General features: G+C 48.9%; 1 protein-coding gene across 4 annotated transcripts in view; it reads right to left on the reverse strand.

Moving 5' to 3' along the window:
- The window catches only part of Nav1 (neuron navigator 1), a 266,750-nt gene that overhangs the window by 12,876 nt on the left and 229,482 nt on the right, over positions 1-24,392 (reverse strand). For 2 of the 4 annotated variants that reach the window (XM_031383782.1, XM_031383749.1), the window contains 20 exons: positions 24,322-24,363; positions 23,083-23,231; positions 21,331-21,501; positions 20,239-20,291; positions 19,459-19,482; positions 19,272-19,349; positions 15,900-15,983; positions 15,537-15,648; positions 10,178-10,299; positions 9,418-9,426; positions 5,700-5,896; positions 5,254-5,446; positions 4,997-5,165; positions 4,622-4,719; positions 3,503-3,598; positions 2,933-3,092; positions 2,280-2,515; positions 944-1,098; positions 726-797; positions 42-238 (listed from right to left, as the gene is read on the reverse strand). In XM_031383782.1, the coding sequence (XP_031239642.1) occupies positions 42-238; positions 726-797; positions 944-1,098; positions 2,280-2,515; positions 2,933-3,092; positions 3,503-3,598; positions 4,622-4,719; positions 4,997-5,165; positions 5,254-5,446; positions 5,700-5,896; positions 9,418-9,426; positions 10,178-10,299; positions 15,537-15,648; positions 15,900-15,983; positions 19,272-19,349; positions 19,459-19,482; positions 20,239-20,291; positions 21,331-21,501; positions 23,083-23,231; positions 24,322-24,363 (2,417 nt within the window). The remainder of the gene's footprint in view (positions 1-41; positions 239-725; positions 798-943; positions 1,099-2,279; positions 2,516-2,932; positions 3,093-3,502; positions 3,599-4,621; positions 4,720-4,996; positions 5,166-5,253; positions 5,447-5,699; positions 5,897-9,417; positions 9,427-10,177; positions 10,300-15,536; positions 15,649-15,899; positions 15,984-19,271; positions 19,350-19,458; positions 19,483-20,238; positions 20,292-21,330; positions 21,502-23,082; positions 23,232-24,321; positions 24,364-24,392) is intronic. The other 2 variants (XM_031383771.1, XM_031383760.1) reach the window with 2 other exon arrangements.

The following is a 24,392-nucleotide window of genomic DNA, read 5'->3' on the forward strand; positions in this document are numbered from 1 at the left end:
ACACACACACCCCGCCCACAGCAGGAAGCTGGACCCAGTACCAATGAGGAAGTCCGAGGTGCTGTGCTTCTCAAGGAAGGTGTGGAGGTGATACCACAGCTTGGGCACCCAGTCCAGCACCCGAAGCAGCTCTTCCTTGTTAGCATTGACATCACTGTCTGACTCTACCAACTTCCTCCTCAGGTAACGGACCAGAAATCCATTGGCTGGCTCCACGTTGTTCGAGAAGGTCAGCATCCTACCACCAGGGATTGGAGGAACAGAGTCAGGGCGTCAGTGGGGGCGTTGCCAGGATCCATCCCCTGACAGTCAGGCTATCTTCCTGCCCGTCTCCCACTAACGCCTCCTTGACTTCTTCTCAAGCGACAGGGGGTGATGATGGCAGGTAGGTAGCAGCTGTGGCAGGCAGAGCTGACTTTCAACTCTGTCGTCCTCCAATAACTACCTGGCCTCACAGAGTGACCAAGAGGAAAAGTCCTCAGTAGAGCAGCCAGCCAGGGTCTGTCTCTTCTGGTCTTTTGTTCCTTCCCTTCCCTTAAAATCCTCTTCCACCCTATGACTGACGTAAAGACCATCTACTTCCTGATGTCCCACAGCCTGACGGGTCTGCCTGTTCTCTCCTGCTACTTGCCTTGCGGCTCCTCTGCCCACGAGTTCAGGATTTACTTAATATTTACAGACCCCCGGGGAAGGCCAGAAGGTTCATGGAGGGACATCATTCTTACCTGAAACTCAAGTGCAAGCCGTGGTTGGGTGTCATTTTTACAGGCTGGTTGGTGGTGCCTATGATATAGGGACTGTGGGAAGAAAGTGGGGGGATTCACTTAGCTCCACCTTAATGATTGCTGCCTGCCATGTGCACACAGTGGGCAGCTCATACGCTGGACTGGACTGCACTCTCCTCCCTCTTCCCACGGGGCTAAACGGTCCGCCCCGATCTTACCATTTGTGATACTTGCAGGTGAGGGCCCCATTGACCAGCTCACTGATGGAGCCTGCTTCACTCAGGTCATCCAGGAGGATCACCAAGGGCACATCCCCAGTGCCTGTCTCCCGGTCTATCTGGTTGGCTAGGTTGGAGAGGTACAGTTGCAGATCCTGCAATAGATGAAGACGGTCGGTGAGCACCCAGGAATCAGCACTTGAAGAACTTGGAGAAGCTTTGTTAATTCCATATTTCCCTGAGGCCCTCAGTCACTGTTGGTTATACTTGTACATTGGATTATAGAACCATCTATCTATCTATCTATCTATCTATCTATCTATCTATCTATCTATCTATCTATCTATCATCTACCTACCTACCTACCAACCAACCAAAGTGCTAGGGATTGAACCTAGGACCTTGCACATGCTAGGCAGGTACTCTACCATTAAGCTAAAAAACAAATTGTTTGAGCAGCAATGTTAAATGCCCACAAAGTACAGAGTAACTATTCTGAAATGGCTTTTCACAGAGTTGATGCCACAACACAACCTTCTCAGCTTGGGAGAGCCCAAGGCTTGTACCATTCCAATTTTAGGGTACACTCAAGGTACATCTCTGGGGGACATGACATGTAATATTTAATGCTGAACACCTCCCTGCTATAGCCCACGGTCTGATGGTAATACTGAAAAGCAAGGTAGTCGGAAGAAGGTAAAACTGAATGGCTATGATTGACAGCACTGGCAGAGGACAGAGGAGAAAAGGCTACAGCTCTCTGTTGATCAACTAAAGAAACTAAGGTATTGATGAGACAAGCTACGAAGGAGGAAGATATGGGCAAAAGAAGCAAGGAGCAAGCTGGGGCTGGTGGCACAGCCTACAGTCCTATACTTGGGAGACTGAGGCAGGAGGATTCCAAGGTCAGGCAACCTGGGAAACTTATGGAGACTTTGTCTCACAGTAAGAAGTAAGGGAAGGCTTTGGGATGTAGCTCAGTTTACAAAGTGCTTACCCAGCATGCACGAGGCCTTATGCTAAATACTCTACACCATACACACCTAACTAGGGCAGGGGAGAGGCTGGTGGGAGGAGTGCTAGTTCTGGACCAACCTGGGCTACATAGCAAGACCCTGACTGGAAAGAAAGAAAGGAGAGGAAGGGTGGGGAGGAGAGAAGAGATGACAAGAACATGGTTTCAGAGGAAGACAGGAGTGGGAAAGAACACTGGAGATGGAAAGGTAAGGCAGGGCCGTGGGAAGGGAAAAAAAACAGGGGCAGAAAGGGGTCAGGGAAAGGCGTGGGGGAGGCCGAGGCCTGCACAGACGGGTAGGAGGTGTCAAGAGGAAGCCACCTTGCAAGACTGCTGGTGCATGTTGAAAGTGCTGACGATGCCATCCGTGACCTCACGGCCCGAGCGCTCCACTAGGTATTCCGCTAGCCGATTGGTCAAGTAGGTCTTGCCCGTGCCACTGGGGCCGGAGAGAACCAGGCGTCGATGCTTGAGCAGGAGGCTTATATAGTGCTGCATCATGGGCTTGGGGATGAGTGTCTCGAACACCAGGCTGTCCACACACTTCTCCTTCAGACCTGCACACCACCCCAGAGAGCGCGAGTTTCCACCAGCCCGTGGGGTGGCAAGAACCCAACGAGCTTAACCATCACCATCTAGGGGTCCACTGAAGAAAGGTCAGAGACACTTACTTGTCTTACAATGCCAGAGGAACCCCCTCCCCCAACCCAGCTCTGAAAACCTGGACTTCACTTTTAGGGATACACTATGAGCTATAGAGGAGAATGGGTAGAGAAAGAAGCCTGAGTTTGGCAAAAAACCCATCAGACTGGATCTTACTAATCTTTGCTATTTTCTGTATCAACCCAAGCTCCTTCGCTTTAAGAATCTCTCATCAATTTCTTGTTACATGAAACGTTCGTAGGATGCATTATCTGGTGATCCTCTCCCGGCCGCCATGCGACACCACGTCACTCCGAGAGACAAAGACTGACCTTTGAGGGCGACCGATATGTTATTGACACCTCGGCGGCAAGGAGGCATCTCTGGGGGCTCAGCATCCAGCACTCGTTTCACGTGGCTGAGACTGTAGCCGTGAATGGATTCAGTGCTTAGTCCCAGGGTGGAAGCTGGGTCCATTTTAGAAATGTAGTCCTGATGGGAGAACAAGAGTGCTGAAAGGCCGGGCGGTGGTGGCGCACGCTTTTAATCCCAGCACTTGGGAGGCAGAGGCAGGTGGATTTCTGAGTTCGAGGCCAGCCTGGTCTACAAAGTGATTCCAGGACAGCCAGGGCTATACAGAGAAACCCTGTCTCGAAAATCCAAAAACCAAAAACCAAAAAAAAAAAAAAAAAGTGCTGAAAGACACAGCTACAGATGGAAAAGCCGTAAGAAAGAACAACTATCACAGGCAACAAGGGAGGTGTAGGAAGACCAGGCGATGTGCGTCCTCCTATTCTGCCCTCCTCAATAAAGCGCCAAAGGTTCCTCGGATCCCAAGGCCTGGAGGGCTGAAAGCCCCTTGAGGAGACGAGCAACCTCTGTGAGTGTGAGGATCACCTTACCTTGAACACTTGGAAAACAGCTTCATCCAGCATCTTCCAGTCAACTTTGCCACTGACCTTGCTGCAACCCAGGAAGAACTCCTGCTGCTTTAAGTCCTGTAAGGTTAAGGTTGAATCATATAAACCTCAGCCAAGAAGACACTAGAAAGGGAGACTGTGGAGCGCCTCAGGAGCCAAGCACTCTAATTGTGCAAATATTCGGAGCTCTTATTTTCTTGCACAAGTGTGATAGTATAGGTGCTCTTCTGCTTCAACCCCCAAAAAGAGGAGGCAGGAAGATCAGAATGTTACGTTAGCTTCTGCTACGTAGCGAGTTCAAGCTCAGCTTGAGCTGCATGAGACCCTGTCCTTCTTTCCCCAGCTCCACAATAAAAACATTATGAGTCGGGGCTGGAGAGATGGCTCAGTGGTTAAGAGCACTGGCTGCTCTTCCAGAGGTCCTGAGTTCAATTCCCAGCAACCACATAGGTGGCTCACAACCATCTGTAATGGGATCTGATGCCCTATTCTGGTGTGTCTGAAGACAGTGACAGTGTACTCATATCCATAAAATAAATAAATCTTAAAACAAACAAACAAACAAATAACAATAAAAACCCGGGCTGGAGAGATGGCTCAGCAGTTAAGAACACTGACTGCTCTTCCAGAGGTCCTGAATTCAATTCCCAGCAACCACATGGTGGCTCACAACCATGCATAATGAGATCTGATGCCCCCTTCTGGGGTACCTGGAGACAGCTACAGTGTACTTACATATAATAAATGTATCTTTAAAAATATATTTTAAAAAACAAAACAAAATAGCAACAATACAAAAAAACCCCAAACCATTCTGAGTTAAGACATTGTGAGTTCAAAGCACACTCAGTACACTTAATTCATGGCAGCATTTGCTGTTTACTCTCATGGTTGTGTGACTGGAAGGGAGCCCCGTGGCTCACTGTTCTCATCCAGGGTCTTAAGTGTTTCAAACTACACACTGTTCGCCCCAGGAATCGATTGAAACTTAAAATGTGAGTATAGTTTCTACGAAACACACATTGATTTTTAAACCAGTGTAATCTGGGGCCATCTCTATGAAGCTGGTTCCTACACTGGCCCTCCCGAAAGTCCCCTTACCCCTTTGATGATGTGCTGGGGCGGCATCCGCACCACCACCCGAAGGGTCACTTCATCCTTTGGACCACAGGTGCTGATGCCATCCATGGGTGAGAGGTCTGTGAAGATTGAAAAGGATCAACTGGTTTTAAGGACTCAGCCCTACTTCAAGTTTGCAGTTATTTTCCTTTCCAAATAATGATTTCTTATGTATGACAAAGAGGAGCCGGGAGCCCCGCTCAAAAGGCATAGAGTTAAAATCATAACAACTGCTCCTGCTTACTGACGGCACTGAGTTCAATACCACTACCTCCCAGTTCAAGGACGCCACAAGTGGAAGGATTGCCAGTGAGCCCTCATGCTTTCTGCCCACACAAACTCTTCTCAAGGAGGTACCTGTGTCTGTAAGACTGGGACTGAAAGGATGGCTGAGTGCAAGGCCCAGGGAACGTCGAGGGGATGACAGAGCAGATGACCCAGGGACCTGCCCTGGAGTGCAGCCTGAGGAGGGGCCGGGGGCAACCTTCAGCCTGTCATTCTCTGCTTTCAGCAGGTCCACCTCCAACTGTGGGCAGAAGAGACAGGGTAGGTGGGAGAGTGGCAGGGATGTCAGGCCCTGCCCTCCTCTCCGGCAGCTCTGCCCAGACACTAACCTGCATATTGTGCATGGTCTCCCGAAGCTGGTCCAGCTGGTGGGCAGAGTTGAGGGCCTCCAACCGGATATCCGTAAGCTTCATCTCTTTCTCCCATAGTTCGGAGCGCAGTTCCGATACCTCCTTCTTCTCTGGCTCCTCCTCCTCATTAGCTTGGAACAGTCTAGTGTGGGGGGCTGAATGAGCAGGGGTCCTGTAAGAAAGCTAAAAGTCAGCCTGGATCCCAGAGAAGCACTGGGTAGTAGGGGATACTGACACACCTGGCTCATAGTCCTGTTTCCTTCTGTGTATAGACTCTCAATTGGTGTTTGTCAGGAAGGGTCCCTTCGTGGGTCTCCCATACCCAGGGAAAGGCTACACTTATGGTGGCATATGTCAGGGTTTGTGGGCTTACTGCCAGCTCCAGCCAGCAGTTTACCAGGGTGGCCGGTGGAGACAGCACTTACTCGGTGACCTCAGTGCCCACAGAGGACGAGGTGGAGGACTTGATGGAGGGGGATGCAGTCTCGGTGGCGCCATGCTGGAGTTTCGGGGATGACGGGGCTGAGGAGTCGGGTGTGGCAATCTCCTCAATGTCAGAGTAGGAGGAGGCTGACTTAGGGCCCTTTTTAATACTGAAGGCTTTGTTGAAGGAACTCCGAAGCTAGAAGAAAACACATCCCAGCGAGAGAGACGTCAAGGCTGTGTGCTGGGATGGGGAGAACGGCTTCAGGGCTGGGCTGGACAGGGACGTGGAGGCAGAGGATTTACTTTTATGATACCCACTGTGTGAAGTGTTGCTTGATTAGTGGCATATGGACAGAGGAATTTATCTAGAAATTAGGACTGAGAGGAAATTACAGGGCTGAGAAACTTGCTGAGTCCATGGGGGAACTGTGTCCCTGGTGCCAGAAAACAAAACAAAACAACCCAACCCCCTCCCCAGGTGTCACGTGGCACACCTCTCAATAGTCCAATTTCACCTTCTAAGTTGGGCTCATTATACAAGAATCTATTCATCTCTTCACAAATCAATCAGAAATTAATAATAGTGTCCTGTGAAGATCCAGAGAAGGGAGTGATAGCAAGTTTCATTTAGTATTTCTTGTTCTCAGCACACAGCATAGTGGTTAAAACAACCAAATAAAAGGTCTCTTCCCCCTTTATTATTTTAAAGACTGGGTCTCACATAGACCAGGTTAGCCTTGAACTCAGCATGTAGCAGTGGGTGGTCTTGAACTCTGGATCCTACTGCCTCTACCTCCCAGGTGCTGGGATGACAGGCGTTTACCCCCATGCCCACTGTTCATCATTGTCTACTATGCCAAATGTCCTAGGACAAGAGCTCTTTCCCAGCCAGTCCTGGGCTATGTGGGGCATTAGAATCTGACCACAGCTAGTTTGATTCTGGTGTCGATGAGCTTTGGGTGTTAGGGATGTGAGCTAGATATGCAAGCCAAGGACCTGACCCACATCCATTCACATGCTTCCATACAGCATGCGCACACGCACACACACACATACACACACACACACACACACACACAGACATGGGATGGCAGCAAGAGACAAGAGAGTAAAGGAGAGGTCAAAGGCTATAGGGGAAAAGGTCAGCCAGATCGAGGGTGGTGGGATCTGGGCTATCTCCCTTCAAGGTGTCTTTCTTAGAACATGTCTGATGTCTCCTGGGAGCTTGAGCTAGTTCACAGTGTGTGTGGAACTTCTAGGTCAAACGTGAGGACCAAGCTATTTGACCAAGCCAAATAGGTGAGAGTATGTGTACAGTTGACCAGGATGTATCACCATGGAGCACACAATACAGGGCTTCAGAAATACCATAAAGCTTGGCTGTCTATAGGGATGAAGAGCTGAGAGCTGATTGACTCCACACTCTTATCTTTTTATTTTATTTTAATTTTTTTAAGATTTATTTATTGGGAGCTGGAGAGATGGCTCAGCGGTTAAGAGCACTGACTGTTCTTCCAGAGGTCCTGAGTTCAATTCCCAGCAACCACATGGTGACTCACAACCATCTGTAATGGGATCTGATGCCCTCTTCTTGTGTGTCTGAAGAGGGTGGCAGTATACTCACATAAATCTAAAAATAAAAACAAAACATACAGAAGTCTAAAAAAAAAAAAGATTTATTTATTTTATGTATGTGAGTACACACTGTAGCTATACAGATAGTTGTGAGCCTTCATCTGATTGTTGGGGATTGATTTTTAGGACCTCTGCTTCATGCTCCTTCGGTCAACCCCACTTGCTCCAGCCCAAAGATTTTTTTTTTATTATTATAAATAAGTACACTGTAGCTGTCTTCAGACAGCACCAGAAGAAGGTGTCAGATCTCATTACAGGTGGTTTTGTAAGGCATCATGTGGTTGCTGGGATTTGAACTCAGGACCTTCGGAAGAGCAGTCAGTGCTCTTACCCACTGAGCCATCTTGCCAGCCTTCAACACTCTATCTTAAGGAAGATATTCAGGCTTTCTGATTTCCAACCTGGTGGAGTTTTCTCCACACCAGTCTCATGGGATTCAGTCTTGTCTCTGTCTCCTTTGCTCTCTAGAGAGAAGTCCTGTGACCACAGCCAACCCACAGCAGGAGCTCTCTGTACGCCTTATACTTCAGACAGTAGTCTGCTATGTGAACTTCAGTATTATGACAGTCAAGGCTGCGGGGAGCCATTTGCCCTGTCCCTAATGCCTCAACTGGGGTACTAAGCAGAGAACCAGGATTCTTTGCTAAGGAGGAGCTGCCTTAGAACTCTCCCAGTACAGGTACGTGCTAAGTAAAAATGCAGTGTTCCTCAGAGGTAGCTGATGATACCACCACCTTCTAAGAAACATCCCAGTGGATCGGGGATCTGCACAGCACACGTTGGGGAATGCTACTTTAAGAATCCAGATTTAGGGCTGGTGAGATGGCTCAGCGGGGAAGAGCACCGACTGTTCTTCGGAAGGTCATGAGTTCAAATCCCAGCAACCACATAGTGGCTCACAACCACCCATAATGAGATCTGACGCCCTCGTCTGGTGCGTCTGAAGGCAGCTACAGTGTACTTACATATAATAAATAAATAAATCTTTAAAAAAAAAAAAGAATCCAGATTTAGATGACCAACCGGCATCTTCATGTGTGTGCACCTGCTACACACAGCACGTGTGTGTGGAGGTCAGAGGGCCCCTTTGTGGAGTTCACTCTCTCCTGCCACCTTTATGAGGGTCCAACCCAGGCCTGGAATTTGCTATGTAGCCCAGGCTGGCACTGAACTCATGGTATTCCTCCTGTCTCAGTCTCCCTAGTGTTGGGATTTAGGCATGCACCACCAGGCTGGTCGTCGTTAAACTGACTGGGCAGTTTCAACTTTTCCCATCCCTCACAATCCTAGTGCCATGTTGGGAGATTAGAGTAGGGCTTACGTGTCTGTTTTGGAAGAGGAATTCTAGGCCACAGTCAAGATTTATTTATTTATTTTATGTATATGAGTACCACTGTAGCTGTACTGATGGTTGTGAGCCACCATGTGTGGTTGCTGGGATTTGAACTCAGGACCTTTGGAAGAGCAGTCAGTGCTCTTAATCGCTGAGCCACCTCTCCAGCTGGGCCAGACTCTTTTTGCCTTGGACAATCCTCTAGTCCCTGAGATGGTTTTAGAAGCTCCACCGTCTTTGGGGTGACAAAGTATTTCTTATCCTGAATGAAATAAATCCCTCACCTGTCTTTATTTCACACTATTTTGAAGCTAAAATTTGGACGAGGCCCAAAATGACCAGTCCTCTCGATACCATGATCCAGATAACCTCCACCCACTGGTCCTCTTCCATTTCAGGCTTCTACAGTGAGTGGAAAGGTAAAAAGGTTCATTTTCTAGATAACAGGAGCTCTACATGCCTGCTCATCATAACAGACCTGTCTTGGAACAAGGGAAGATGGCAGACAATAGATTTGGATTTTGACAGGATTTCCAATTTGACCCCTAAGCAGACCACTCCTCTGTCCTCATGAGGGGCAGTGTGGATGGACCATGCAGTGGACTGAGTTAGGAACTAGGGGGCAGCTGAGATTATGGGTGGTCTTTTTAAAAAAAAAAAAAAAAGAAGAAGAAAGGGTGCTTGCTCTGGAAACATGAGGGTGTGCGAAGGGAAAGAAAAAGCACGGGGAGAGGAACTGAGTTTCTTACCTCATAAACCTGGAAAAAAATAGGGATGTGAGGTCAGCATTTTGAAGGAAATAAAAGGAAAAAAAAAAATGAAAAGAAAGCAGCAGCAGCAACAACACTAATCATGCATTTCACACAGCTGTTTCTCCACACAGCTGGCTCCTGTCTGCACTGGTCAAAGTCTGTAGCCAGCCCTCCAGAGCAGGGACAGGGACAAGACGCTTCACTCTGGGTCACTCTCCTCTCAGTCAGTCAGGCAGTGCCCTACACCTGCGTACAGACTGGAGAACGCTCATCCAAGGCCAGTTCAGAGTTACGGGGGACGCCACACATAGCAAACCCACCTCTAGACCAGGCAAAGGCAGGCTTTGGAGGGAGAGGGAAGTTCCACAGCCCTTCTCTCACAAACTAAGGCCCCGCTAGTTTATAAATTCTCTCCACATGTCTGCCCCGCATATCCCACATACCCCACCACCCCACCCACGAATATTTTCTTAGCTCCTTCTGTGGCCAAATACATTTGACAGTTATCAGTAGGTAGAGCACCAGGATAGCAGACATTTATAAAGGCTGCAGGGATAGTGGGGGGTGGGAGGAGGGGAGTAGGCAACGGTTAGAGGAATGGGAACTTAGTAGATGTTGTCCCCAGCAGATGTCACGACACAACACTGGCACCTTGTTAGAAGGGACATCTCTTGGTTGATCCTGAAAGGGTCAGTTCCCTGCAAGGGGGTGAATGAGTCCTAGCATGGCACGGGCCAATCCCCAAACCTTTACCTACCCAGCTCTTCTTTTTCTTCTTCTTGGCATCAGCATCCTTGCTGCTGCCGATGCTGGAATGGCTGGTGATGCTGTTGAGGCTGGAGATGCTATCGGAGGAATTCTGCCTCTTGATCCGGAGTTCTATGGGTCAGAACAAGTGGGAAGAACACAGAGGTAGATTTAGAGAAAATTCGAGGTTGAAGGAGAATCTAGCTACAGCAGATAAGAGGGAGGGGGGAGCCCACCAACTTCTAGGTACACACTAATTTGGTGGATTTTTCATCCAATGAACATTTATAGAGTTACACTTATGCTTCGACACAGAAGAAAATGCAACCATGAAAAAAAAGAACAATTCCTATTTTCAAGAAGTTCCCAGTCCAAGTTGGGCATTATAGTGCCCAACTCTTGGGGGGCGGGAGGCACAGGACTGTGAATTCTGGGCTAGCCTAGCCTGGGTTACATAGCGAGACCCTTTCCAGAGCAAAAATAAAACAAAAGCAAAAAGAAGTGCCAGTTTAGATAAGAAATAGAATGATTTAGTAATCAACTCAGATTGGCTAGTTGTAAAAAAGATGGCCCTGAACACTTTTATATGTATATCTTCCATCTCTGTCTGTCTGTCTGTCTGTCTGTGTTTTAGCAGAGTCCCACTATGTACACCAGGTTGGTCTTGAACTTGTAGCAGTGTGCCTGCCTTGCCTCCCAATTACATGGGATTACATGGATGAGGCACCATATTGGTTTTTTTGTTCATTATTTTTCTTTCCTTGAGACAGGGTCTCATTCCATAGCACAGGTTGATCTACAACTGCCTCTGTAGCCCAGGCTGGCTATGAACTTGTGGCAGTGCTCTTGGTCCATGCCCTAATATATTTTGATGACACTCCACCAAGAATTGGCTGTCTTTTGGCTCAAGGTCAAGTATAAGCTTTCTTGTGCCTGGCATTTAACCTGACTGAGTTTTAATTCGTCATCTGAGAGACAGAAAATTGAGATTCTCTGAGGTTTGTAATGGCAAGAAAATGAACCATTCTTCTTTCAAAAGGTAGAGAGGGAAGTAAAAGGGCCAACAAAGGAGATGGCTGAATATTGAAAGAGTAGAGATGTTTCAGATGGGAATGCTGAGAAAAGCATTTAGGGCTGAAGAAAGGTCGGTGCAGACATCCTGGGTTCAAGCCCCATCACAAGGTAAAAAAAAAAAAAAAAAAAAAAAAAAAAAAAAAAAAGAGCAAGTATTTGACTAGCATAGGGAGCTTTCAATACTTGTGAATTCATCTATTTAGTTAAAATTATGTCTAAGATACTTTCAGTAACAAAAGGTAGCTAGAGATACAGCTAGTGGCAGAGTGTTTGCCTCCTATTCTCTGGAAGGGCATCATAAATCTGCAACAGTTAGAAAACACTTCGTGCATCTTGAGTTTTGTACCATGCAAATGAATCACTGATTTATAATTAAAATACACCCAGGCATCACTGGTTAAGCACTAGGTCTAGTGAAGCTTCTAGAAGTCCTCCTTGTGAAGTTGCTTCTTGATCGACATGAACAAAGGTGAACATTCCCTGCAGAAAGTCACATAATCTACTCATTTAGAAAAATGTACGATCTCAAGAGCAAAGTTCACTTGGGAAGTTGGAAACAGCTGAATATCCCAGACGGATCAAATTATTCTCCTCCTTATAAACTATGCTTAGCTAGGTTGTTATCTGGAATACGTGATGACAGGTGGGAAAGTGTCCACCATGTGGCAGGGTTCTTTAGGTGGAATATCGGATGCAAGAGGAAATGACAGAAGATGGGGCCAAAAAGAAAAGCACACTTTTGAGGAGGATAGTGCTGTGCATCTCTAAAGCGTCGGGGATACATCGTTTCCTCTTGTAACCTGCCTTTCTGAAAGGTTTCAAACACAAGAGAAAAGGTACAACGCAGGAAGTGCCTACCCAGATGCCCTGGTCTAGCTCAACCACAGTGGGTACTTTATTACACCTGTTCCCTCCCCACTTTCTCATGCAGTTTGAAAATAATACCCGAAGATAAACCTCCTGTGGATATGGATATTGGCTCACAATAGCATTATCAGACCAAGGAAAATTAACCAAATTCCTTTTTCTAACTAATAACCAGCTCCTATTTAAATTGGAATGCGTTCTGATGTGAATGGACAATGTCGTTACTCTAGGGGTAGCGAAGGTAAAGACTCGAGCACTCAGAACCAGCTACAGAATTACTACAGTGATCCAGGAAAGAACAGTGGAGAACCAGAGGCAGGCCAGGACCAAGACAGAGGAGGAAGAGGAGGCCAGGACCAAGACAGAGAGAGAGGAAGAGGAGGCCAGGACCAAGACAGAGAGAGAGGAAGAGGAGGCCAGGACCAAGACAGAGAGGAAGAGGGGACCAGGACCAAGACAGAGGAGGAACAGGAGGCCAGGACCAAGACAGAGAGGAAGAGGGGACCAGGACCAAGACAGAGGAGGAAGAGGATGACTGACAGAACCAACACAAAGGGAGAGTATAATTGAGATCGAATAAGCACCAGAATGAACTCATTGCAAAGGCCAAACAATGAGGAGGAAAGCGTGAATCTTATATTAACAGTCGCGTAACCAGGCTGATGGTAGGTAACACCTGAGTTGGGCAAAACTGGAGATGGAAAAGAGTGTGTTGTGTGACGTACTCTTCTAGACAAGGGTGAAGGGGAAGAACTTTCAATGTTAAGCTATAGATGCCTATAAGGTCAGTTAAGCAGAAATGTCCAAAATATGATTAGGAATAGAGGTCTGGAGTTCAGGAGACTGGTCTACATAGAAGCAGATGGAGGAGTGGGTTAAAACAAAACAAAACAAAACAGAAACAGGCTGGGCGGTGGTGGCACACGCCTTTAATCCCAGCACTAGGGAGGCAGAGGCAGGTGGATTTCTGAGTTTGAGGTCAGCCTGGTCTACAGAGTGAGTCCCAGGACAGCCAGGGCTATACAGAGAAACCCTGTCTGGAAAAACCAAAATAAATAAATAAAAAGAAACAGAAACAAGAGGCTGGAGATGGCTCAGTGCTAAGAACACTGGCTGTTCTTCCAGGGACCAGGGTTCAATTCCCAGCACCCACCTGTCTGGCAGCTCACACCTGACTGTAACTGCAGATCCAGGGCTTCTGATACCCTCACACAGACATACATGCAGGCAGAAAACATCCATATACATGAAATAATAAAAGTTGAAGACAAAACAAAAAGACCATTGAGATCATTGAGCTAAGCAAGACTGGAAGATAGAAGATCAATACATGTTCCAGGACAGCCAAAGCTACACAGAGAAATCCTGTCTCGAAAAACTAAAAGGTCAAAACACAGAAAATCAATAGCAGACATGGTGTTGCATTCCTTGGGTGAGGCAGAAGCAGAAGGGTTGCTGCAAGTTTGAGGCTAGCATGGTCTACATAGTGAGTTTGAGGCCAACTAGGACTACACAGCAAGACCTTGTTAAAAAACAGATATGTGCATACCCTGCTTCCTGCTGGCCTGTTCACAACAGCCAGGCAATGAAACCAGTCTAGATGTCCCTTGACAGACGAATGGATAAAAGAAATGTGGTACATGTATGTACACAATGGAGCTTTACGAAATCTGATATTTATAGAAAAAATGGCTGCAACCAGAAATAATGGTAAGCCAAAGCAGCCAGACTCAGACAAATACGACGTTTACTTTTATATGTAGACTTTCGGGGCTGGAGAGATGGCTCAGCGGTTAAGAGCACAGACTGCTCTTCCAGAGGTCCTGAGTTCAATTCCCAGCAACCACAAGGTGGCTCACAACCATCTGTAATGGGATCCGATGCCCTCTTTCTGGTGTGTCTGAAGTCAGCTACAGGGTACTCATATACATACAATAAATAAATACATTTTTAAAAAAATATGTAGACTCTAGATTTGAAATGTGTATGTGTGTGCATGTGTGTGTGTGTGATTTATGTGGTACATGTGTGATATGTATGATATTATATGAGGTACATATGGTGCGGTGTGTATGTATCCATATGCGTGGTACATTCATGCATGCTCTAGAAGGTGCATCTCAAAGCTGTAGGTAAGAGGTTTTCCTGGCCAGAGGGGAATAGCTCCTTTCTACAAAATGGGGAAAATACATACGGACTGGATTGGAGGAATGAGGGCTAATAATGGAGCCTCACTCAAGATGTTTGCTTTCTCAAGTAAGGCACTGAGGTCTCTGTCCACTATAAGTCACAGAGGTCAGCAGAAGGAGGTAGGAAAAGGACTATGGGCTGTGTAGTGGTAGCACAGGCCTCTAAACCTAGCATTCAGGAGGCAGACACAGGTGAATCTCTGAGTTCGAGGCCAGCCTGGTCTACAGAGTCAAACAGCAGCAACAACAACAACAAAGAAAGAAAGAAAAGAAAAACGGCTGGATAAGCTGTCCCAGGGGCCTGGCTTGTGATGAAGGACTGTAAGGCTGAAGATGTTGTGTTGGGGATGGAACTCGGGGCTTTTTTGTTACTTCTTAAGTGCTCTATGACCGAGCTGCACTTGGCCCATAGGCCTCACCGTCTATAGCAAAGCATGACTGCCTGCTCAATAGCAAGGCTATCTCGCCACCGAGCCTGGTGGACCTCTGTAGGTTCTGACCACCTCGTCTCAGCTGCAGGCTGACTGCTCTTTGGAGCGATGACAATGGAGCAAAAGCCTGCACTGGTGTGCAGACGGCCTGTGCTATTCTAAAGCTGCCTTCACTTAAACTTAATTTTTTTTTTCCAACCTGGGAAAGTTTCACATTCCTCTCATTTGTGCCTAGACTTGTACATAGATATACAGAAGTATGTGGCAGGAAGGCAGAACTAAGCTTCTCTGGGGCGGCTGTGGGGGAGACGGGAAGGGAGGGGGCCGAGAAAGAGGAAAGGAGAGGGCAGAGGGATAAAATAGTCAACAGAGGATATGTACTTATTCAAAACCTTTTTTTAAAAATGAGTAAAAATTTAAAAACAAACTAAAAGGAACAGTTCTGAGCTGGGCCTGGTGGCACGCGTCCCCCAGCACTAGGGAGATGAGGACAGTCGTGAGTGCCAGGCTAGTTGGGGCTACATGATGAGGCCCTGTTGAGACACCTTTGACTGGTCTCTGGCTCTGGTCTAAAGACTGACGAGAGGGTAGCGGGCCTGTGGAGATTACAGGTTTCCTCTGCTTGCCCTCATCCTCAGGAGTTATGAGGTCATGTTCCGGACGCCCCTCACTGGGCATCCTGACATCACACTGAAGAGTGCCTAACGACCCTCACCGAAAGGTGGCGTGTTGTGAGTCCTCCAACGACCGACCTTCCACCCACTCCTGTTCCTTTTCGATTCCATTCACTCTCTGGCGGATAGCCTACCTTTGGGTGTGGCTTCCGAGGCATTCAGTGCTCCCTGAATGACTGCCTGGGCCTCAGAATTCTTTTTCTTCAGGAAGTCTATAGTTTCTCGCAAATCCAACAGCTCGGTGTCCTAAAGGAAATGATGGTTGCGTCCTTAGAGGCTCGGCGGAAACACTTACAGGGCACTGGGCATGGGATTGTACTGCTCTCAACAGGAAAGGGCAGAGGAGCCAGGCAGGAGTGAGGAGCATGGGACACTGTCTTGACATGCAGGCTGAGAGCCAGCCCTGTTCTCACCATCAGTGAGCAAATGGCTATGATGGTGGAGTGGAAGAGGCAGCCCTGGCTGGTGGGTTTAGAATTCACCCTGGGCCCTCTTACCTTCTCCTCTGCCGTCTCTGCCAGGTGTCGCAGGCGGGACGTCATATTCACCAGGCTCTGCTCGAAAGCGGCCACTAGGTTAGCCTGACACGAAAGTACAAATAAGAACTTAAGGCACTAGCAGGTGCAGAAGAGGAAATGGCTGGTACAGGAGTGATTTAGTAGATTTCCCGCATCTCGGGGCTGACCGACCAATGCAAACAAAACTCTGGGTGGTTTTTAATGTATTGATTTCCATGGGCAGACAAGGTGGAATCAGGTTTTCTGGAGAGAACCAGCCTCTTGAAGAACAGAGAGTAGAGTGTGGGAGCAGGCTTTCGGAGCTTCTGGGGACATCGGTGGTGGTAATGTCCCTCCCTGTTTTATGTGGTAGGTCGGCTTGATGAGGTGGGCAAGAGCCTCTTATAGCTTTTGGTTAACTCTACCACATAGGGCCATCTCTTGTGGTACAAAATGACCTTCCAATGGGATCTGTTTGGTTTATCTCATCCGCCCCTGCACCTGGGTTCAGAACTAATGCCTTGTCTCTCTAGCAGGGCTGGAGGGAATGCCAGTAAGCTGTGCAAACCACTTCAGGGTATTCCCCCACTTTGGCCACTAGGGGGCAGGGCTACACTGGAAAGAGTTGCTGGATCCTTTTGAGAACTCTGCATCTCTGGTAGATAGGCTGGGGAAGGGTACCCAGCGGTTGGACCTCCAGCTAGCTCCTGGCAGTAAAGGGTATAGGAAAGGAGAAGGGAATGGGGTACAAGAGAAGAAAAGGGGGACCATTCAAGGATGGACAAACAGCCCCCAGTGAGAGCACTGCAGCAAATGGTGAGGGTGACAAGAAGCAGAAGACTTTGGGCCGGTCATTTCCGCACAGTCCCTGTGGTGTCTGTGCACACCCTCCCTGCCTCCTATACGTGTTCTCTTTGAACACCAAGTCAAACTTCACCAGTGCCTTGGAGCCTACAAGGCCGGAGGCAGTATCTTCCATGTTTCCTGTAAATCTGCTGAGTCCTGGGCTCCTAGGCAAATACCTGTCAAGTCCTGAGCATCTTTCTTTGACCTTCTGTCTTTTTTCAAAATTGGAGAGATTTCACTAAGTTACTCAGGCTGGCCTTGAACTTGTGACCCTCCTGCTGCTTGCTGTAGCCTCTCAAGTATTTAGGACTTCGAACTTGCCCTCTCAGGCCGAACTCTCTCTCACCGACCCCCACCCCCCACCCTCTTTCTCACTCTCATTTTAAATCCCATTCTCATTGTAAATGCTATTTTTGCATGGGTGTTTTATCTGCATGTATATCTGTGCACCATGTGCATGCCTGATGGGTGCCAGAAGAGGGTGCTGGACCCTCTAGGACTGAAGTTACAGATGGTTGTGAGCCAGTACATGGATGCTGGGAACTGAACCCACATAATCTGCAAGAGCAGCCAGTGCTCTTAAGCACTGGGCCATCGTTCCAACCTCCACCTCCTGTCTTCTTAATTTCAATCTCGTTTACTTCTAACTATATCATCGTATGCTGTTGGCAGGCAGTTTATAGTCCCTGAAAATCTACTCAGAGCCTGGAACCTGGAAGTTCCTCCATGGAACCTTGTTCTAAGGCCAACCTCAGGTTAGTGTGACTGACTGTAGGACTCTAGGCCAAGTGGTCCTTTTGCAGAGGCAATACAGTGATCAGGCCTTCTTCCTGGCCAAAGTACATCATCTTCAGCAGCTTGGTTGTTCCATTCAACATGGCGTAAGCTTGGTTCAACATCAGGGACCCGAAGGGGAGCTCTGGGGCCTGGCATCGCATCTCCCACTGAAGGGAAGGGCTGGGACCCTTGGCAAAAATCCTGGCTCTGGATTCAGAACTCACCAGACATGGATGTTTAGCTTGTTTTCTCTTGGCCAAACAGAACTTCCTGTCCGAAGAAAATTCACCCTCTAAATTCATTTTCTGGAACTAGCCCAGCCTTGACAGCCACGATGCCTGACAGATTGCAGTGTAAGTGAATCAGGCATAATAATGTCCTCCGCCTCTCTGGCTGTTCTCCACCTCCCTGGCGCCTCTTCCCTTCAACATCTCCCAGACATGAGAATTTCCTAGGGTGTACAGGACATGACCTAGGCCACTAGCCTTGACGGGTGTGGTACAGGACGGTTCTTGTTTCTGTTATAATTCTTTTGGTCTGAGAGAGTTTGAAGCTTGACATGAGCTTCAAGCAAACCAGTCAATACAGAACTTATGAACTGAGGATTTGGGAGAAAGAATAAGGACAACAGCCAATGTGGTAAGAGAGCTGTTGCCGAAATACATCGGAAACTTGCAAAATCTTGATGAATGCTCTACCTGCTTCCAAGGGCTAGGCCTCAGGCCTGGCAGCTGAACTCCCCAGAGAGGAAGGGAAGAGAGAAGAGAAGAAAGTGCTGCGAAAATTGCAGACGTGGTTATTTTTGTGCAAACACTTGGAAAGCTCCTGGAGACCCAGCTCAGCTGTTGTTTACAATTTTGGGGAAAAATGGCTCTTATGTTCTCTGTTTGCAGTCTGGTCACAGGAGAGGAACTGCCCACAGTGAAGTGAGATGAGGTAGCCCTACTCCTCCTCCTCGTCTCTCAGAGCAGAAAAGCTCAGGTCTGGGGGAAGGCTGTCATTCTAAATGGACATACTGTAGTGGATCGGATGCAGAAATGAAGGATGTTGGTCTAAAGCTGAGGCTCAGATCAGATCAACAGATGCAGAAGGGAGGCAAAGCCAAATGTGAACCACACAGGTAGCCATAATGGAGTTGGGCTTGAGTCGGCCTCACGGTCTCCAGGCAGAATTCTAATAACCAGCTTTGAGCCTGTTCAGTTGTATGGCATCAATAAAGAGAAAAACATACCCTAGGGCAGTGGAAAGGATCCATCCGAGGGCTCAGTAATTAAAAAGCTTTGTTATTTTTGCCCATGGCCCATGGCAAGGTTGCTTCTGCCTTCCTGCAGAACCACTAGTCTCTGCTTTCTTTAGGAAGGTCAAAGGTTACCAGACACTAATTCATCCATACCAATTGATTAAGGGGGGGAAAATGGTTCCCCCCACCCCCAAGACAAGGTTTCTCTATGTAGCCTTAGCTGTCCTGGAACTCACTCTGTAGACCAGGCTGGCCTCAAACTCAGAAATCTGCCTGCCTCTGCCTCCCAAGTGCTGGGATTAAAGGCGTGTGCCACCACGACCTGGCGGAAAAATGGTTCTTAATGAAGGCTGGGGGTTCGGGGGGAGTGAAGGGCAGTCCCCGAATCCTCTGTGGCAAAGCCATGATAAAACCTGCTCCCCAGAGGTCTAAGGCCGGGGCAGACTCATCATTTTCCCACACTGCCTTGTTTAAGCAGAGCCAGGTCTCACCCGGCTTCGGGTACTCACATTGGCAGACAGCTGAGATGTCAGGGTGGCCACTTTTTCCTGGGATGATTCCAGTTCCCTCCGAAGCTTCCGAATTTGCTGCGAATGGAAGAGCGAGACAAACTACTGACGGCAGACGTAGATTACTAAGAACGAAATAGGAGTATGCCGTGGTGTTAAAGAAGCGCACAAAGGCTCTGCATCCTACCTCAGATTGCATCCTCTCCTCAGCCTGGAGAAGTGGGTACAGAAGGAGAGAAAGACAGAAAAAGCAGGTGGTTACTATGGAGATGCAGAAGTCGGGGGCCCAAATGTCAGGGCAGAGACTGGAAGAAGCGTGATTGACAGATGCAGAGAGGTGAGTCCCCTGTCTCTTGGCCCTGGCTCCTCAGAGCTACATTCAGGTTTAAATAATAGGCTCCTCTCTGGCGCTTATCTTTAGCCAACCTTGTCATTGCCAAGAAGGCTAGCGAATGAAGCTGGTTGGTTTGAAAACAAACCTTAACTGTTAGCCCCTTGAAGAAGTAAAGGATGAAGGTCAAAACAAACATATGAGACAAAAAGATCTGAAAGCCAAATGCTGTGTGTGGTTCCCCACGGTAGACATCTGGTCAATTCTGTACGTCACCGTGTCTCTAGGGTCTTGGGAACCGATTCATCTCAGGAGCTAGAGACCCTTCCCACATCCCACGGTGGGGAAAGGAGGCAGTAGGGAACAAGGAGATCTTCACTTTTCAAAGGAGGGGAAAAAAAACACCAGAGTTGCCTGGGAGTCGGCAGCAAGGCCAGAAAGAACACAGAAGACCCAAGACACTCATCTGAGTGTTCCAAGCTCTAGGTGCTGCCCACCTTCACCCACTCTCATGGCCAGCAAGTGCAGAGACAGTAGTTTCCCATCCCCATCCAGTTACCCAACCAAAGGAGGTCTGAGGGAAGGTGGAATGGTAGAGGGGCAGGGCTGATGGGGAAGGGACATTGATGGTCTTACTGAGGAGTAGGTGGAAGAGGCACTGGAGGCCAGAGACAGCACCGAGCCGTGAACTGAAAGAGAAGGAGAACACAGGACGGTTAGCAGGGGGCTCTGGGAAGCAGGGCTTGGGACTCAGACTCCGGAGGGCATCTGGAGCAAACAGAGAGAACAACACAGGGCACCCGTTCACATCCCGTCAGCCCACAGCAGGTGAGAGTCCGGGGACGTGGTGCCGAATAGAGGCAGCCTCCCTTTTTCATCTATTTTTCTATGACAGCCTGGGTCTTGGTGGTCCCTTGGCTCAACCTCCCCAAGGAGCATGGGGGGTCCAGAGAGAGGGAAAGGAGATTCTCATGGGTAGTCAGCAACCGGCCTGCTCAGTCGGGAAAGCAAGCTGTAGAAAGGGAGGAGGGGTTTCTCGTCAGAGCTGCTCAGAACCGGCACTGCAGTTCCGCCTGTGCCTCCTCCTCTTCTCTACCTTGCAGTGCTAGCCTAGGAGCCTGCGGACCACTGTAAGTGGTGGATACAGCAGGACCCCCTGCGAGCACTAACACAACCCACACATAGCAGGGACGTGTCCTGAGAATAATCATGGAGGTCTCATGAACCCCACCTTAACGCCCAGATTAACACTGACAATCAATCCCAGGGCCAGTCTGGGAACTAGTCTTGGGATCATTCTAGAAAGAGGGCTGAGATGCCTAATGGTTTGTACTGAATTAAGAGCTACTATTTTTTGTCCCCGTTATCTCTTTCTGAGAGACTGTGGGGGAAGAAAGACCACTCTTAGAACAAAGACAGTTCGAGTCTCAGAGCATCTGAGGAGTCACATCCAACCCTTCCAAATCTCGATTTCCCTTCCCTGGGCCCCAATGGTAGATGCTCCGTCCCCAGACCCCAGGGCTAGGTGGCGCCACCCAAGGTTTCTGGGCGCCCAGACCCTTCAAAGTTATGGGAAGATAGAACTGAAATGGCCCAAGTTGATGTCCTCTGAACTCTTATGTATGTGTGTGGTGGTGGCAGTGGTGGCGGTGGAGGTGGCGGTGGCAGTGGGTGAGGGGACCCAGCAGAGCTGGAATGAGCGTGAACCGCGCTAACACGAAGTCTCACCATCATCCGTGGGGTCTCGGAAGGATCCTGACCGAATCATTCCCTTGGGTCTCTCGGCCAGGGACAGGGTGCTCCCCATTTGGGAGCCGCTGTACAGCTCGAAGGCCGCCTCGTGGGTGGGGATGCTGTTGGAGCGGGTGATTCTTGGCGTGGTGGTCGCAGTGGGACTCACTGGAAGGACAGAGGGAAGGGGGAGGATGGTGGGAGGGGGAGGCAGGAGAAGAGGCAGGGTCATCAGCTCTCTGGTCCCTTGTGGGGATGGAGCAGGAGTCATTGAGGGAAGAGGGGAGGAGAGGAAGGAGCAGTAGGTGGGGCCGTGGGGGTGTGCAAGCAGCTGGAAGTTAGGGCCCTAATGGAAGAAGGACTCTGCCTGCGGTCTGTCTGTAATAAGGATCTTCCTTTAATGCTGCCTGCCTTGGAGTTGCTGCTTTTGAAGGTTAGGCTGGGGGCCTGGCCGCTTTCCCGAAACCTTCACATCACCAGGATGTGCTGATGAAAATGGGATGTTGTGGTTCTCGAAAACACAAGCTGTCTTAGGGGTGGACTGAGCATTCAGACCAAGACTCAGATCCAGGTGAGGAAACAGGACAGAGGCTTCAGAGAGGCTCCGGAATCCACGGCTGTGAACTCTGTCAAGCACAGAGGCCAGCCAGCCCCACTTGGCCCTTGCTAGATGGATGCCTTTCAAGGTTCATATCCTTGGGGTGCTCCTCTGTCTGACCTTTCACCTCCACACAGGTATGTGGATGTCCACCCTCCCTGCCTATGAAGACCTGGGAAGAAGCATTCACCCCTCTGTCTTGGCCCTTGTGAACTCGTCAGATGGTTACTGTTTGGCCCAGTCCCTGGCTTTTCTTCTTGTTTGGCCGTCAATGGAGATAGAAAACAGGCCGATAAGCCCACAGAAGCCAGATGACTCTCCCTTAGGCACAAAGGACCACCCTTCCTAGTTTTCCTCAAACTCCCCACAGTCCCTTCACAGAGAGACATTACGAGTCCTTGTCGCAAGAAAAAAAAAAAAGAGCTTTTTTTTTTTTTCTACTCAGCTGAGAGGAGAGATGGATTTAGATGGATTTAGAGATACAAGCAAATGACAGGTCTATTCCAGACTTGTTCTAAAGAGAGTCCCATTAAACCAGTCCTGGCACAGTGCTTCCCAGAACCAGGGCTAGTGTGCCTGGGGTGGAGCCAGCCCCTCCTCCTGTTTCCCCATCCCATCTCTGAGTCACAGAGCCATTTCCTTCTCTCCCAGCTTTTTCTTCTCCAAAGGCTTTAAAGAGGGTGTGGTGTGTCTAGGACGTGTCTTAGTCAGCCTGCCTTTAGGGCTGAGATAGCCCTGGCTCAGCCAGAGCAGTTGGTGAATCTGGACTTTTCTGTTCTGGCTTCACTCTGCAATCAACAACCCTTGTCTGTCTTCGGCTAACCAAACCCACAGGTTGGTATTGCCCTCCCATCAGCTACCCACGGTAGTACTGTGCATGGACCAACTTTCTTAAGCTCAGGGCCTTAGTTTATTGGGTTGCCCTGGTTGGCATTCTGACCAATGCCATAGGACCCTACAGCTGTGCCCAGGGGCAACCCTTCAGTTTAAGACCTTGGGACACTTTCTTGTTTACCTTAAGTTTGGGCTGGTAAACTGAGGCACCATGACGCAACCCACTACAACTGGAGCCAAACATGCCTGTTTTGCCTCACTCTGCGGGGTGACCCCTGCCCCATCTCTTGCCACAGTGAATGACCACAGACACTGACCTATGTTGGTAAGCTGGCCCTTGGCACTCAAGGACATGGAAAGCGCAGGGGGGGACGGCAGGTCCGCCTGGTCGTCGGACTCCGGAAGTCCACCGATAGTGTGGGAGTGCCGCCTCTCCTTGGTCTCCTGCTGGGACTGAAGCTGGTACCTGAAGAAGTAGCAGAGGGACTCAGTGGGAGCTGCTACAAAGTGACATCAGAGGCTTAGCTGTGTAGGGGATGTCTAAGCGAGGCTGGAGATAGGAGGGGACATTGGAAGAGGGACAAGGAAAAGGAGGATCGATCAGGGGCAAGGGATGGATGGCAACCCAAGATTGTCCCTGAGAGCTCCTCAGTGGGACAGACAGGATGGGTGGAGGCTTTAGAAATTCCTCCGAACTCTCAAACTCAGAGCAGGGCTCTATGGTGCCATGTGCAGGCAGGTGACACATGTCCCCATCTACCCAAGTCTGACAGTGGAGGACCCACACTCCCCGTCCCTTGCCTATGTGAGTGGCCTAGAAGTCCGCTGTGAGGGGATGAACTGTAAGGAGGCCGTTCACAGGGCTACGATAACACAGACAACTGTAGTGACTTGAATGAAAACGGCCCCATAGGCTCACAGACAGTGGCACTATTAGGAGTGGCCTTTGAGGTCCCAGATGCTCCAGCTAGGTCCACTGTGGCTCATCTGGCTTCTGTGACATGCTGAACGCTCAGTTCCTTCTCCAGCAACATGCCTGTCCGCATGTCCACATATTTTCTGCCTTGATGTTAATGCACTAAACCTCTGAGACTGTAAGCCAGACCCAATGAAATGTTTTCCTTGATAAGAGTTGCTGTGGTCACCGTGTCTCTTCCCAGCAATAAAAACCCTAAGGCAGAGACGAACCCTGTGTGCACATTCACTTCTTCTCTGACACCAAAGAGAGTCACTTGCTGTAAAAGCTAACACACTTGATGGTGAGGTCGAAGTGGGCTTGGGTGGCCATTTTTTAGGACTGCATACAAGTGACTATCTAAAAAGGCCACTAAATTCATGCATGGGGCCATGGGTTGGGTTAGGTTAGGTTCGATTGGGACTTTATTTTATTTATTTTTGGAATCGAACACAACTGCCTCTGCCTCCGACACTCTGGGATTAAACCACCCAGCTAGTGTACCACCCAGCTAGAATTTTTTTTTAACCTGGCTAGGAGTCTTGGATATATACATTAGGGAAAACGAACCAAGCCAAAGCCCCATGTGTTTCAGAGTTACCTGAGCCCCTTCTTGGGAAGGGTATTCCGATCTCGCTGACTGCTGTGGAGAGAGAGAGAGAGAGAGAGAGA

Source organism: Mastomys coucha, unplaced genomic scaffold, assembly GCF_008632895.1.
Source record: "Mastomys coucha isolate ucsf_1 unplaced genomic scaffold, UCSF_Mcou_1 pScaffold1, whole genome shotgun sequence".
In the NCBI taxonomy this organism is placed as follows: Eukaryota; Metazoa; Chordata; class Mammalia; order Rodentia; family Muridae; genus Mastomys; species Mastomys coucha.